At 40.8% G+C, this 16,572-nt stretch overlaps 1 protein-coding gene across 1 annotated transcript in view; it reads left to right on the top strand.

Moving 5' to 3' along the window:
* Positions 1-16,572, top strand: part of KIF12 (kinesin family member 12) — a 496,125-nt gene that overhangs the window by 248,073 nt on the left and 231,480 nt on the right. Inside the window, exons 7-8 of the mRNA XM_086955175.1 lie at positions 1,731-1,767; positions 11,321-11,338. Of these exons, the coding sequence (XP_086811301.1) occupies positions 1,731-1,767; positions 11,321-11,338 (55 nt within the window). The remainder of the gene's footprint in view (positions 1-1,730; positions 1,768-11,320; positions 11,339-16,572) is intronic.

Genomic DNA, 16,572 nt, shown 5'->3' with positions numbered 1-16,572 from the left:
TCTATGGATGCTTGGGTAGAAGTTAACTGTGGTGTGTGACACACATTACTCTGGCATCTGACCATATGTCAGAGAGGACTGGCATGGTGTTTCTTGCACAACCATGCCAACACTTCTAACACCATGCCAGTGACTTTCAAACACATCTATCTTAGTTGGTTTAAATAATGATAATTAAAGATATATATACGAGACCAGGGGTGGGGCTCGATCCATCGTCAAAAAACTTGCAAGACCACTTGAATTACGACTACACCAACTATGTTTCTATAGATGTTTTTTTTTACCAAAAGTTCTTTTACCATATTGCTTTTGCATTGGCCTATTATATTACTTTGCTGGTGTTCCCTTACATGCCACAAACTCAAAATAATCTTTCAAGCCTAAAAAACAACAACCCATTCCTCCCGCTGAATACCACAGCATTTCACAGATTTCTGGCATGCACTTTTATGCCTAACTGTGCACCACATCTGCAATATATTACCAGTGGGTGATTTCAAAAGGAATCTACTTTCTACTTTTTAAAACAATAATAATAACACAAAAAGGAACAATCAGTTCTGGGTGTTGAACCACGTTCAAGAGGTGTGCAAACAGCTTTCTTTTTCTGATTATGACTATTCTGCTCCATTGAGTGCCTTGGAATGTGTTTAACACATTTGTTTTGCTATAGTTCTTTTACCATTACCGTGCTGAAATTCCTTTACCTGCCATCAATTCGTCTGTATTTTTCATGGCTTAAAAACAGCTACTCAATACTCTCTTTTATTGTGGCACTGCCCAACACATTTCTGCTTCTCCCAAATTTGTCCATTATCCATCAAATTAAGATTTTTCTTTCAGATTTATTTTTTATTTTCTTTCTTTATTTATAAAGTTTTTCATAGCGCAAACTAGACCCGTTGAGGGTATGAGGGCACTTTACAAAAGTTACATCACAAGAAAAGGTGAGAGCTAGTCACATAGATATGGGTAGCTATATGTTGTAGGTTCTCGTTGAAGGTCTGGAGTGTGTTAGTCATTCACACTTTGAGTTCATCACAAATCCTGGTAGGTGAGCAGTGCCTGGTTGTTATCCAACTCGCATCAGGGCTGGGATCAGGAAAGAGTTTCATTATTAGAAGTAGTTTGACTTCTCTTTTTTTAAGGTGGTGGTGAAAGGGTTCATTCTGATTTCCGTGGGCAGGCCGTTCCAGATCCTAGTTGGTAGGCCAGAGAAGGTGCGTGTGTGAGTTTTCGTTCTACTAAACTTTTTGCGGTTTCAATAGCAGGGTGTTGGAGCTTCTCATTGTTCTGCTACTGTCTGATAATTCCAGTTTATTAGCTTGACACTTTGTTGTGTTGAAGTCCATGCAGGCAATATTTAGCTGTGATCTTGCCTCATATGGGAGCCAAATCAGTGCCTTTAGATCAGGGGTGATGTGGCTGTTCTTTTTGGAGCCAGTGACGAGTCTTGCAGCTGTGATGAGTGAGACTCTTAGAGGAGCCAGACTGGATCTCGGCAAGCCATATAGGCTTGTATTCCCATAGTCTATTCTGGCTTGAATGGCTGTTTTAGGTCATCGTCATTGATGAAGGGTTTTCGTTTTCTGAGAATGCTCATATGGAAGTTAGCTCCTCTGGTGGCTGTGCTGATGTGTTCCCTCATGTTGAGATTCTTGCCCAGTATTATTCCCAGTGATCTTGTGGAATTGGTAATTTGAGGTTTGCAGTTGGAGGCTGTTAAGTATTTCATCCAGTTGTCTATGTCACCTTGTCCTTGTGGTGGGGAGATTAGGAGAAAGTTTGTTTTGAATAGGTCTGGGCGGTAAATTCCGTTCCACTCGTGGAATTTGCGGAATTTGGGTAATTTCGTGTTCGGCGGAGGACGCGAAATTGCCCCAAATTCTGCATTCTGTGACTTTGCGAAATTTGCTCGTTCGCATTCGCAAAATGCGTGTTTGTGACATATTTCCCCCGAGCCCGCAAACAGCGATTGCGAACAGTAAAAAAGCATTGCGAACAAGCAATTCCGCGTGTTCGTGGAATTTCTGGTTGTTTGTGGAGATTTTTTACTGTTTCGTGAAGATTTGCGTAACGCGATTACGCAAATTCCATCCACCCCTAGTTTTGATCACATTGAGTTTGATGTGGTTTTTTGTAAGCCACGTGTGGGTTTATTGAAAAGTTATGTTGAGTAGGCGAATGTCATTGGGCAATGATATTTTTAGGTATAGTTGGGTATCATCCGCATACATGCGGTAATGAATATTGGAGAGTTTCAGAATTTAGGTTAAGGGTTCCATGAACAGATTGAAGAGGGTAGGAGATAAGGTGGAACCTTGAGGGACTTCCAGGGTGACCGGCGTGGTCGTGGACAGTGATTGGTTAATTTTGATTCTTTGAGTTTAGTTGTCTAAGAAGGAGGCAAACCACTTTAGGACAGTTCCTGATAAACCCATTCTGTGTTCAAGTAGGTCCAGGAGACTATCATGTTTGATGGTATCGAACGGTCATGGTAGGTCTAGGAGGATTAGAAGGCAGGATTTGTTTTGATCAAGTATTCCATGTGAGTCATTGACGATGTGTGTTAGGGTAGTTTCGGTGCAGTGATTCTGCCGCAAGCCTGATTGGAAATGGTTGATGAGGTCAAATTGAGGTATATGGTGGCATAGCTGGGAATGGACGCAGGTCTACAGTAGTTTTGCTAGGAGAGTATAGTGGATATTGGACGGTAGTTATCTGGAATTGTGTGGTCAGCTTTAGGTTTTTTTAGAATGGGGGTTCCTGTCCTACTTTTAGGCAGCTTGAAACGGTTCCTTGCAGTCGAGATGCATTCATTATCTTTGTCCAGATGGGTATAAGAGCAGTTTTGATCTCGCTGAAGATGTTGGCTGGAAGCGTATCGCAGAAATTCTTTGATGAGTGGAATGATTTGATGGGTGGAGGGTTGTTACTAAGTTGAGAATGTCATTTTCGTCAAGGTTTTTGAAAGTGTTCATGTTGGATGGGGTTTTGTGCCGGCGTGTGGGGGTTAGGTGGGGGTGACAATGTGAGTTGGTCATTTGCTACTGCCCCATCGGCCTTCCAGGGAGGCAGAAAGACTGACTGTGTCCAAATTATTATGGGAGGAGCAAAAATCCCCTGCCGAAGGAGCTGCTCCCCCTCCCTGGTGTTTAGTAGGTGGATCCCTGCTTGGGGACTGCAATCCTTCTGTGATCCCCAAGCGGGGAACTACTAGGGAGGGGTACCATTGGAAAGGGGACATTCTCTACTTTCCAATGATACTTCTCCTGTGTATTTTGGTGCTTGGGGCTGAGACAGCCCCACAAGCACTGAAGCACTGAAGCACTGAAACTGAAACAAGCCGATCGGCTCATATCAGTTTCATTTTCAGTGTAATGACGTCACTGTGCTTGTTTTTGGACATAAATGCCTCGGGAGGTAGAGGCAGCTCTTTCCCACCTTCCGAGGCAAAAAAAAACGAAATCCCTCTGCTGTTTTCAGGAGAGGGATTAGGCAGTGGTGTCCCTTGGACATAACGGTTACATCCATGACACTCCACCACTATAGCCATGGACATAACCGCTACGTCCATTGCACAAGAGAGGTTAAAAGAAAATGCAGAATACAGCACAAGGAATTGAGCAGAAATCAAGAAAGTTGCATGGTTTACAATATTTAAATCAATATTCCCCCAATATAATACTGTTTTCCTTAATCAGTGATGGGCATTAAAGTATTAATTGCGGATCATAATTCTATTTTCCTTAAAGATACATAATTTTTAGCAACAGTTAACAGCTTGTATGATAAAAAATAACTGTCTCTCCCTTTAATCAAAATGTGGAGCACAAAATATTTTCAAATTTGTGGTGATAACTAACAAGGCAACTGCAGGAGTTAAGATTAACATCTACGGTGTTAATGAAGGCAACATTCTAAATGTGTCATCTGAGCCAAAATCAGTCTGGAGATCCAGATTACTTCCAACCCTATTGCTCTACAATTATGACTAACTTTGATCATCTTATACTGGGAAATCTAAAATTGGAGTTGGGGCACACAATTTCTACAGGTGGTCAAAAAGTGCTGACACTGACCAAATATCGTCGCCAATGTCCATAACCTGGAATACCAAGAAAGTTGTCAATTCTAGTGTCCAACATACATTTCTGTTACAAAATTTGCTGCAAGCTTGTGTCACTTTTTTCATAGCTTATGCTGATAAATATAATGCTTCAAAAATTGATCTGAGGAAAATGTAAATTCAATCTTATTGCTTATGAAAGTTTGTTTAAATGAAAATATTGCATTAGATTGCATTTGATTATCTGTATCTATTAATAATAGTGTAAATCGTTTCAGGCCTTTATTTGCATCCACTATCTCATGTAAATCAAAAATGTAATTCATAAACTGTAAATTGCTAAGTAATTGTAATAGGTAAAATGTCATATTCCCTCATATTGCTCTAAATTTAGTGAACTGAAGCTATTTGTGGATATTATACCATATTCAGCCTGATGGTTAATAATCACACATCCTATTTTTTAAGTACTTTCGGGAATTACAAATATTTAGATATCCTTTTGGAATTGAGAGGTTAATTAAATCTGACACAAACCTGAATTTAATGTTGCGTAAATTTGCTGACCAGTATCATCTTTTAAAGGTGAGACAGGCCAGACCTTCTTCTTTCAATTCACAATACAAGTTTTTTTGGCTGCTCTCAGAATAGAATTTTGACATTTGAAGCAATCTATAAAAAGAATTTAGTTTAGTAAAAAAAAAGAAAATTATCCAGAACAAGGACCGGTAACTGCTGAAAGAAGTGAAATGTTGGAAAAATTCTGTTTTTCAAAATTTACTCTCTCAGTCTAAGAGATGGGTCGAATTTGATCATGCATTTAATTGACCTCTACCCATCTATTGTGATAATTTATATGGTAGCTGTCATCAAACTTACTTGGTAGTTTGAAAGCTAGATAAATCACCACTATCTTCAGTAATTATGGTAATGTGTTTGCTTCCTCTGGGATATTCTACAGCAGAACTCCAGATTTATCAATAGTGATTTTATATTATACCCGGAGAACCATATGAACCTGAGTAAAGTGTCTAGAACTATTCTAATATCTGAAGAGTGTGAGGTTAGGACCAGTAAATCACTAGCATAAAATTTGATTTTGGTAGTAGATAGCCAATATATTTCTATGTAGTCAGTAATTTCTCCGTTGGTCCACAGTGTTTCTGCGAATGGTTGAAAAAATGTTTTAAAGGAGAGGAAAAAAGGGGACATCCTTCCCTAATGCCTCTGTGAATTCCAAACTCTCAACTTTGACTTCCTCTATGATGATGGTGCGCACCATAAATAATTCATTTAAAGGCTTTCTCTGCATTAATCAGAAAAGCTGCCATTGGGCACATGTTGCAGAGTCTATAATTCTATAATGGTCAGACAGTCTATCCCTTATATTTCTACCAAAATCTAATGTCCCTTAATGAAACCTTCATGAATTAGAGTGGGGAGAACTGTCTCTACTGTTTCAGCTAATATTTTAGTATAGATTTTACAATCATTATTTAGTAATGATACCGGCCGCTAAGATGAGCAGAAGGCGTTTTCACCCCCTCTGCCACTTGGAAAACAGGATCTAAGTGTCACCACGTCTCTTTGGGGCCCATTCTGATGTCGGATGGACCTGAGTCCGTCCAACATCGGTCAGGAGCCGTAACAGACCGACCTGCTGTGGTCGGTTACTACCCTGCTAGTATGATGGGACCGAATCCAGTTCGGTCACATTCGTATAGTTCACAATGCAAGCATGAAATCCGACGGGAAAGCATGCTTCCATTGTGAAATGCAGGGGTGCAGTTCATCCCTGCACCCTGTGGACGGCACCCCAAGGTGCCTGCCACCGGGTGCAGGGATCAACGGAGGGGCACCATAGGTGCCCCAGGCCACCATTTGGCGGCCTCACACCCACGGGGGCCCCCAGAGACAATTTCCGACTGCCTTTTTGTGCCGGACACACCGGCACGAAAAGGCAGTGAAAAACTGCCATCGTACTCCCTCGGTCGTAAAGAGGTGACCGGGGCAGTACTGGAGGATTTCCGGATGGCAGACGGGCTCTCCGAGTCCGTCGTAGTCCATCCGGAAATCCGAGTCGGATTCCTTTTTGACCGAGTCCATCGAATGGCTCAGTCAGAAAATAATCAGTCCGACATGTAACCGATTCGATCGGAAAGGGCTCCAAACAATGTTCGGAGCCCTTCCAACCCGAATTGGAATCGGCCCCTATATATTTTAATCTGCCCAGGGAAGACATGGTTTGGCAGTTCGGGCTGGACTCGACTGTTCCCCTGAGACACAGGGTCAAGACTGATTTGCATATGCCCATGTCTGAACTGGGGTGGCGTGGTGAGAAAAATAACGATGGATTAAACCCAGATCTTTGACTGGGGGTGAATGTTTTGCCAATGTGCAACATTCCGTCCCTCACCTTGTGTGTTTTGCTGTTCGCTCTATGTGGGAAGGGTATGCCCAGACGTGAGTCCCGTGCTCACCACGCCACTGGAGTCAAGCTATCCTGGCTGATGACGGCTGATACTCTAATAAAAGAGAGAGGGACCCACACCAAAGGGATAGGGTACCAGAACTGACTGTATGTCAAAATAAATTCCCTTTGGGTTGTTTCATAAAAAGACACTAATTCTTACAGACTACTAAACAAATGTCATTCATTTATCAGGACCCATCAATTGGGACAATGCAAAAGTACAACAAAACAGTTCTATAAAAACAAATAGATTCAATGTGACAATTTATTCATATAAAAACCAAGTTAAAAATAAACAAGTGTAAAATTGAATAAAATAAAATTTGGGAAAACAGACAGTATGAGAATGGAACAAATCATATACACATTCTAAACCTAAGCATTTCCTAAGACTAATAAGGGAGGTGCAAAATCAAGGTAAAAGTTCTACAACAGTCAGAGTGATCCTTGCTCATGTGTATTGCCCTTCTCCCCTTTGCTCAACGCGTTTCAACGGACATTACAATACAGCCGCCTTCATCAGGAGTATATTGGCTGTCTTCCCAAAATTAATTTCTTGTTAAGATGACCGTCCTTCTTTCGATAGCGATTGTCAGCCACACAAAGGTGATCCGCAATTATTTAAAATCTATTCGATTTTTTTCCCTTTATTGGTCATGTATAAAGGTCGTCCTTCTTGTAATAATAGGCCTACGCTGCAAATGAGTCAGCCGTGGATGGATATATATAGGGATATCTAGTTATCCGTTGCTAAACAGCAATACGGAATCAGTATTTGTGAAGGATATCCATCCAAATGCTAGACGATAAAAACAGAACTTATATAGACACATCAAAGTGTTTCAGCACGCGGTACATAAGATAGCCCCTCTTGAATCAGTTTAGAGAGCTTTAATAGACGGGTACTCAGTTCACTATCTGCATTCCGTGTTGGTTTATTTAGTAATTTTCTTCTCCTTTGAAGAAAATTACTGGGACTGCACGCGGGACGCTTCAAGCTGCAACGTTAAAGAAGCTGAGGCTATAAACCAACACGGAATGCAGATAGTGAACTGTGTGAGTGAAAGGGGTGAGTTTTTGTTTGTTTTTATGGTGTGAAAAATGCTTAGCGTTTTGTAGCATTTTTTGTAAAATTCAGCATAGTAAGACAAAAAAGACTGCAAATTCAACACATACATTTAACGTATATACTCTCTGCAAACTAACTGGGCTAACAATAAATGATGTGAGTGTTCGAACCCCACCTCCAGATATATTTAATTTGATTTGTTCAGTTATTATTGTAGCCTACTAAAATTCAGTCAGTTTGGGAATTACCCACTGGCACTCTCTGGTGTGGTTTTTGGCTTGATTTGGCACGAAAGAGCACGTCATAAATCCCTGACATGAGGTGAAATGAAGAAGCGGGGCATGGTTTCTTGTGAAAGAAAACCCTTCATTTGAAACTTATAAAGAAAGAGTCTCGGAGAAGCAGAAATGTGTGGGATCAGTACCACAGTGAAAGGATGAATAGTTAGTTGTTGTCAAGGCAAATACTTGTGAGTTTGTGACTTGTAGGAAATGTATCCTAGTATTAGCAATAGAACTAAACGCTGTTATTTTTAAATATATATATAGTTGTAAATGTGAGCGTCTATTAATCCCTGGCTGTGAAGCAGCAGTGTTTAAATTGACTTTAACCCCTCGTTTTACTTTTTCAGGGATATTGGTATACCGCCCCGCTGGGTCAGCTGGTCAGTGGGCCACAACCTTCCAGGAGTTTAGTTATTCCCTTTCTGTTTAGTTCGGCGAATTTCTCTATTCTTGGGGACTTTAACCTCCATATGGAGGATCCCGCCTGCACTATTAATAATACCTTGATTTCAGACTTGGCTGCCATGAAAATTCTGCTCCATAATGCGGGTCCCACTCACAAAGCTGGCCATCGGCTTGACCCTATTTTTTCTAACTTATCTAATCGTCATTGTCCTGCAGCTACTCCCCTGTGCTGGACTGATCATTTTTTAGTGGGTTTTAGGTTTGCGGTTTCACAACTCTCTCACGCGGCGTACGACAGTGTCACAAAACTAGGAATTGGAAAAATGTGGATATTGTCAATTTTAATAATTTTTTTTCTATCAATGCCCCCATTTTTAAAAACATTTTTGTTCTGGACCTTGTGGCCTTCCAAAACAGGATCAAGTCAGCTTTAGATATTTGTCTTCCTATCTCTGTTAGGAAGATAAGTAATCACCGTCACCCTGCCCCGTGGTTCCCCGAAGAGTTAAAAAGTGAGAAAACTAAATGTAAGAACATGGAAAGACATTGGTGAAGGGCCTATGCGCCTGAAACTAAAACTACCAATCTTCATATCAAAAGGGCGTATCATTTTTCACTGTAGGTCCGCGCGCTTAAACTATGTCGACCATTATAGATGTTAAAAACTGCCCTAAAACATTATTCAAGATGGCCAAAGAATTATCTGGTTCTGCAACTTCACAGGCTCCTCCCAGTCTGAATTAAACGCAATGTGAGGACCTTGCCCAATTTTTTATAAATGAAGTAGAAACAATATACTCTGCACTGGCTGACAACAAATCTCCCTCTTTTAATATGCCTACTTCCACTCATGTTCAATCTGGCTCTCTGTCCGTCTGCAGAGATGCACATGTTACCGACCCCATGAATACATTGGAAACCTAGCCACTTTTATACATGACTACACTTAAACAACACTTAAGTAGCATTAAATCTGGATCTCCTTGTGACCTCCTTCCTATTACAGTATTGCAGCAGCTTGAACCACCAGCACTTTTTCACATCATGGAACTTTTAAATGCATCATTACCAGAGTCCTTCGTTCCTTCTGAATGGAAGAATGCAATGGCCGTTCTACTGCTGAAAAAATCCAATTCTGACCCTGCGCTACCTTCAAACTATCAGTCAATTTCCCTGCTTCCACTCTCTCAAAAATTTTAGAGAGACATATCAATAGCCAATTGTCCAAGTTCACGGAAACTTATGGGCTTCTTCATCCATCGCAGTCTGGCTTTAGAACTGGCTACTCTACTGAGACCACACTTCTAGGTGTCACAGAAATGTTGCAACAAAATCTGGATGCAGGTGACACAATGGCTCTTGTGCTATTAGATTTAGTGCGGCCTTTGATACGGTATCCCACATCATACTTATTAAGGCCCTACAATCTATAGGGGTCACTGGCTCTGCTTTGAGCGGGCTATTCTACTTCCTCAGGAATCGTACCTTTCAGGTCTTTTCTTCTTCAGCCAATTCTAAGAACTATTCTTCACCTCCTGGAGTCCCACAGGAGTCTATTCTTAGCCCTCTGCTATTCAACATTTATGTTAGACCCCTGGCAGCAATCGTTGAAGAATGGGGGCTGTCGCTCTTCTCTTATGCTGACGACACCCAGATTATTTTCTCTCTTTCAGCTGGAAAGACCGCAGAGCTTTCAGCTCTCAGGGCGCGACTCAGTAACGTGGCGTCATGGATGCACGCCAACTTCCTAAAGCTCAATGATGAAAAAACTGAGGTTCTGGTTCTGGGCAAAGACAAAAGTCTCTGGGGTCCGCAACATTGGCCTTCAGAAAAGGGTGCATTCCCGCAACCTTCCAACCATGTAACCTTGACTTTATCATGGACGAATCATTATCTATGCATCTACAAGCCATTAAGGTTACTGCGACATTTTTCACCATTTTTAAATGGTTGAGTAAGATTGTGTGGATGTTGCCTAGCTCTGCCCAGAGAACCGTAGTCCAGGCCCTTGTAACAGCTAGGCTGGATTACGGTAACATCCTTTACCTGGGAGCAAATAAAGACGTAATACGCAAGCTGCAGCGGGTGCACAACTCTGCTGCCAGATTACTTTGTCAGGCCTCTAGAACCGCCTCGATCTCTAGTTTGTTGAGGAACCTCCATTGGCTCACGGTCAAAAACCGGGTCAAGTTTAAAGCTCTGACTTACATGTTCCGAATAAAGCACGACAGAGCCCCCCCCTTTAATTGCACAACCTGTCCCGTCCGTATGTGCCCTTTCGTACTCTTCGGTCTTCCACACAGGCCAAAATCCAGGTGCCCAAGGTCAGATTATCCCGCATGGGCGGCCGTTCTTTCTCAAATTTAGGCCCTGTATTGTGGAATGTCCTCCCTCTATCGGTTCACACTCAGTCTAACCTCATAAAGTTCCGAAAGTCACTCAAAACTTGGCTTTTTAACCAGTAGGTCTCTATTTAAGTTCTACTGTTTCTTGATAGCGCCAGGAAACCCTTTTTGGATAGCTGTTGAGCAGATATATAAATTTAAATAAATAAATGAAACTATTACAAAATGAATTGTGCCAAAAGAACATTTAACCAGGTAGCTGAGTATTGTGAGTGTTTGGTGTAATGAAAAATGATAATGGCTTGTATACCTTTTGAAAGTAGATATTGTTTGTCATATGCTGTGGCGTGCTTGCCAGGGGTGGGGAAAGCGGGCTGAGTGGGTTGTGGTGAAAGAAAACCCCAGATTTGAGGAATAAGTTACAAAGAAAGAGTCTGGAAGAACTGTATGGGGCCATGGCCTCAGTAATGTGTGGGGCCATGGCCACAGTGAAATACAGGAATAGTTTATTGTTTTAATACATGAACAATACTTCTAGGTTTGAGGCATGTTAGCAAATTGAAAGTCAATCCCTTTGGAAATTAACCACTGGAACTGTCTGGGAGGAGTTTCGGTATGATTAGGCATAAAACAGAATGTCAAAACTCTGTGATATGCTGTGGGATGCTAAAGAGGTGGATGAAGGAACGAGTCTGGGAGAAGCAGAAATACATGGGGCCAGTGCCGCAGTGAAGGAGATGAATGGTTAATTTTTTTTAAGGCATGAAAAATACTGATGAATTGTGGACTGTAAAGAAAATTTAGCATTGTAATGGAAAAGGGATTACTGGAAAATGAATGTGTCAAAAGAACATTTATCCAACCAAAACAGAAACACAAGAGTTGGTATTAATGGAACATAATAAAGGGATGTGTGACTTTTGACTAGAGTTCAAGCCCCACCCCAGATATTTGAGCTTGTCTTTACTGTTAAAAAAATGATTATCATTGTAATCATATGAATGTGGCCCTCTTAAAATCATCAACTGTCTGGGATTTTTTTGGGCATGATTAGGCATAAAAGTGCATGCCAGAAGTATGACTGGGAAAAATGTTTGTACTGGAGTAATCTTGTGTAAACTTGTGTACACCCCGCTGCATAATAAGCCTCTGTTATGGTTTAAAGCCTATTGTGGGAGAATGGGAACAACTCAAATGCATAGAACCCGAGCAGCTGTTGTTCACATCATGCTTGATTTTGTTTCGTTTTTTAGCGTGAAATGCATCCTAGGTTTGGCTAGACTCACACCTGCTCAGCACCAGGATACCTTCCCTGGTGATAGTGTGCTCTAAAAATCTGTATAACATAACTTCCTTGCATCCGAAAATGGACACCAGAATGTCATTTTGCGTAATTTCGCTTATGCTTTGAGAAATTCACATCAATCCTACAAAGGAAATTAGGCAAATTTAATACAGGCCTAGTCAGAAATCTGTGACATGTTGTGACATGCAGGGGCTTACATATTTCACTATACTAATTCACCACTAACACTGCATGGGTTCCAGAATAGCGTGCTACTTGCCGAAAAAAGCACTTCAACCCCCTATAAGGGGCAGCAAGCGCTATATAAATGCAAAACATTTTCCCTTTTCTTTCCCATCACTATCCTTCCCAATCCAAATAACTGACTAACATATCCACCACTCAAATTACTTTCATATTTTCACTATACTAATTCACCACTAATCCTTTATGGGTTCCAAAGTAGCGTGCTACCCGCCGAAAAAAAAACTACAACACCCCATTCGGAGTAGCAAGCGCTATATAAATGCAAAGCTTTTTCTCTTCTCTATCAATCCACTATCCTTCTTAATACAAATAACTGACTAACATATCCACCACTCAAATTATTTTCATATTTTCACTGTAATAATTCACCACTAATCCTTTCTGGGTTGTGAAGTAGCATGCTACTCGCCGCAAAAGCACTTCAACACCCCATCAAGGGTAGAGCACTGTATAAATGCAAACCTTTTTTCCCTCTTCTATCCCCCCACTATCCTTCTCAATCTAAATAACTAACTAATACATCCACCACTCAAATTACTTTCATATTTTCACTATACTAATTCACCACTAATTCTTTATGGGTCCCAGAGTAGCATGCTACTTGCTGAAAAGGCGCTTTGACTCCTCATCAGGGGTATTTAGAGCTATGTCAATGCGATTGTAATACAATACAATACACTATAAGCCAAACCAGACTCTTGCACCCTTTTGATGTTTGAGAGCTTCTGAGACGAGGGCTAGAGACAACATTTGCTCCTTGATTCCTTTAATTCAAACCAGGTTTGTGTCACAGTAAATCTGCACTTAGTAGTCTGTATGCAAGATATTTTTACATGATGGCAAGTAATTCAAACATATAGATTCTTGTTACCCCCTGCTCTCGTCCTTCCTATTAGTACGTTTATTTGTGGTATATTTTTAATCTAACACAGACCATGCCCACGACGTCTTTACCTCATTTGTGGCCCGGTGCTGGCTGACGTTTACAAATTCACCTCACCCTCTTGGTTATCAGACTGGAGAAGCATCTAAAGATGCCCATTAAGAGGCTCTGGGAAAGTTTGAGAAGACATTTCGCTGCTCCATGCTATGTGGGCTTTCTAAAGAAAAACAAGTTTGAGCAGTGCTGGTATGCACGCCGTATAAAATCACCGATTACCCAGCTGCCGCTCCCTTCCATTTAGCACCCCGGCCACCCCTGTACGGGGCTGACGACTTTTCTTTTTTCTTGGAGGCAGGCGAGTGAAATCCATGTAATAGTTCCCTGTTGGGAGCTTACTTGCACTTTTTGCAGCAAGACTTAATAAGTGTTTTTGTCTGTAATGATTTTTGCGTGTAATGTGAAAACTGGCAAAATAAAGCATTTTCAGTTGAGTTTGCAAATCTGTTTTGGAGTTTGGGAATGTAGTTCTAAAGTGCCTGGATGAACGTGCCTGTTTGAGAGTGGTTTTAAAATAAAGTATATTCAAGCATTTTTAAGGTTTACCTTCTTTTTCCATTTCTTTATACCTGTATATTTATTTTTTTGACTATTGAAGTGCCTTCCCAGAGTGTTCTGGCAGTTTGAGTGTTTACCATTTATTGCAGTAGTATCCTTGTACCTGTGTATGGTACCCTTTTGTAACTTACACACGTCACTTTTCTCTTGTTTCACACTGTATGCTACCTCTCACTTTTTGTTTGCTTTAGATACTTGCACAAGTGCCACCATTGCCACCGCAACATTTGTTCTTGTGCTGGAGTGTCCGTCATTTATTGCAGTTTTATACCTCTACTTGTACTTTGTACGCTTATGTAACCTGCACACATATCACTTTTCCTCCTGTAATGTACCGATTGCTACCTCATGTATTTTGGTTGCTCACTATTGTCACTTTTGATTCATGTAACATAACATTTGCTTTTGTAATTTGTTCACTTGTAATTCTTCTCCTCATGTATCATTGCTGTTCCTATTGTGAAGCGCTCTGACACGTTCGGGTAAAGTCCGCTCTATATAAAATCGCATAAATAAATAAATAAATAAATAAAAACAGAGCTCTTCACCATATAACCTATTGGCTGAGCCAGGCTTCAGTCCTAGGTTTTAAAGTGATTCACTTAAAAGTAGGCGTTATAGTAGTCTAATAAGAGACGTGCAGTGCTAGGAATGATGCATTTTAGGAGCAGACTAATGGCTGGGTGTCTGTAAGGGCAGAGGGCTACCACATATCTCCTTTCTAGAAGCATTCGCTCAGTCTTACATGCACTCCTTCCCGGCCGCAAGTGCACGTGTTACTGATGAGTCCTTAGATGAACGGCTGTTTGTGTTCAGAAAGTAAGTCTTCCTAAAATATGCATTTTGCAATGGATTTTGAGAAGTAGAGACCAGAGTGGGAGAGAGCCAATCAAGTATGTCCTTTTCTTGCCACTGCACCAAGAATGCTGACAAACAGAGGAGCGGTGAGTTCTTCCAGGGGAGGCCTCACCAGGAATGTAAATAAATTCTTTTAACTCAAATGTCACTAATTTGGACAATTGAATTATGGTAGTCGAGGGAAGCTACTGGGTATGGTAGTTTGCCCAGGACAAATCAACAATAAGCATGTGCTTATTTACTTATCTTTTAAAATTAAGCACGCTACGACCCCAAGGAGTTTCCTGGTGGTAGTCAATAGCTGGCACCATGATACTCACTGTTGGGGATAACCTTGAGGGTAGAGCCACATTTAAAACAAGCATTGGCGTAGCCAATAGGTCTCGCTTTTGGGACCGTATAAGTGTTTAGCCATGAAACAGTTGTTGTTGCACCAAGGATATTGTGCTGCATATCTAAACACTTATAAGGTCCCAAAAGCGAGACCTATTGGCTATGCCAATGCTTGTTTTGTTGGGCTCTGTTTTTCTTAGGTCCATGTTACAATCCATGTGTCCATGTCCATCGACACGTTGTTGTAACTGCAGGGCACGGCATGATTTCAAAGTGAAGTGCCTTTTATTATAGTCTTAATCCATTACTGATAATATTGTCTTTGATATTTATAATAATGTGATAAGTGTTACGATAACATTGGTGACCAACCCGTGGATTTCAGGATTCACTCTGAGTGATTGAGACCATGAGGTTGTGGAGCCAGAGCACCTCAGTTTTTACAGTTTCCAGTCCAATGGTGAGTGGAGAACTAAATATGCCAGGTTCTTATTGGAGTCTTTAGCGTTTGTCGAAAAGAGGCCTTGTACTGGCTAATGGTTCGAGGTTATCGTTTCTTCTATCAGCGGTTTACAAGATATTTATTCTTTTTTCTGATAGGCAGTGTCAGTTGTACACCATAACGTTTATGTTTGCAGATGGATTGTTAATGCTTGTAAAGAGTTTCATCAAACATTTTGTATCTTAAGGTTTTGTTTCCTTGTGTAATAACAGATGCTTTGTGTTGACATAATGTTTGTTCTAGCATAGTTGACTTCAAAGATGTCTCCAAATGACTTTTTTCCAAAAAGTGAGCAATTAGAAGACTTGTCTTGCACCTAAACCTTGATGTAGATTGTGCAATTGATGCTTTTATCTCTTCCACAGTCTTGCCAGCATACTCTAATTCAGAAGACAACACAATGGCGAAAATTCAGTTTTTTGTATTACAATTTGTGAAAGCTTCATGGATTATTTTGATTTCTCTACGTGAAATTTGCCTGTAATTGGTTGGTCACATGCTGTGCCTTGGTGGTAACTTAAGCATGCTTCTCAGAGGTGCATTTTACTGTGGGCTTTTAAAGCTGAGTGGCCCTAGCCTTTCTTGATGAGTGGGCTTTTAAAGATGAGTGGCCCTAGCCTTTCTTGATGATTTCTGCATTACAGGGAGCTGATATGCGTTTAGATTGTGGTATGGAGCTCACTAGATGCCATTCTTTATTAACAATCTTCCATATCTTGTTGGTTTCTTGACAGAAAGGTGTAACACAGGTTAATTTAACTTCATCAGATCTCAGTCTTAGTTCAAGTAATGCCCCTCTAGGGGTAAAACAGGCTTGTTTTTGGCATCTCTATTACAACCTTGTTGGGTAACCTCTTTCTATGAGCTTGTCAGTAGATCGTATATATTCCTGAATTTGGCATACCATTTGCTTATGTAGTGTCTGTGACTCCATGTCCAATCATAACATATAGCGAGCTCCAACTGCAATTCCATCTCATCTAAACGCCTTCACATTACCAAAACCACTAACATCCCATACGGTAGTAAATTAACAATCACCAGCTCACCTGCTTTCAAAGGTAAGGCCAATGTTACCATCTTCAGAAATAGTAGCATTATGATACAAGCCAAGGATTCCAACCTACGCACTTTTGAAGCGATTTTTCTGTCACTAAAAAGTGCCATACCACCCCTTTTAC

The sequence above is a fragment of the Lissotriton vulgaris genome, chromosome 2_1 (assembly GCF_964263255.1).
Source record: "Lissotriton vulgaris chromosome 2_1, aLisVul1.2, whole genome shotgun sequence".
In the NCBI taxonomy this organism is placed as follows: domain Eukaryota; kingdom Metazoa; phylum Chordata; class Amphibia; order Caudata; family Salamandridae; genus Lissotriton; species Lissotriton vulgaris.
The sequence above is the reverse complement of the archived record's forward strand: the minus strand, read 5'-3'. Positions and strand labels throughout refer to the sequence as shown.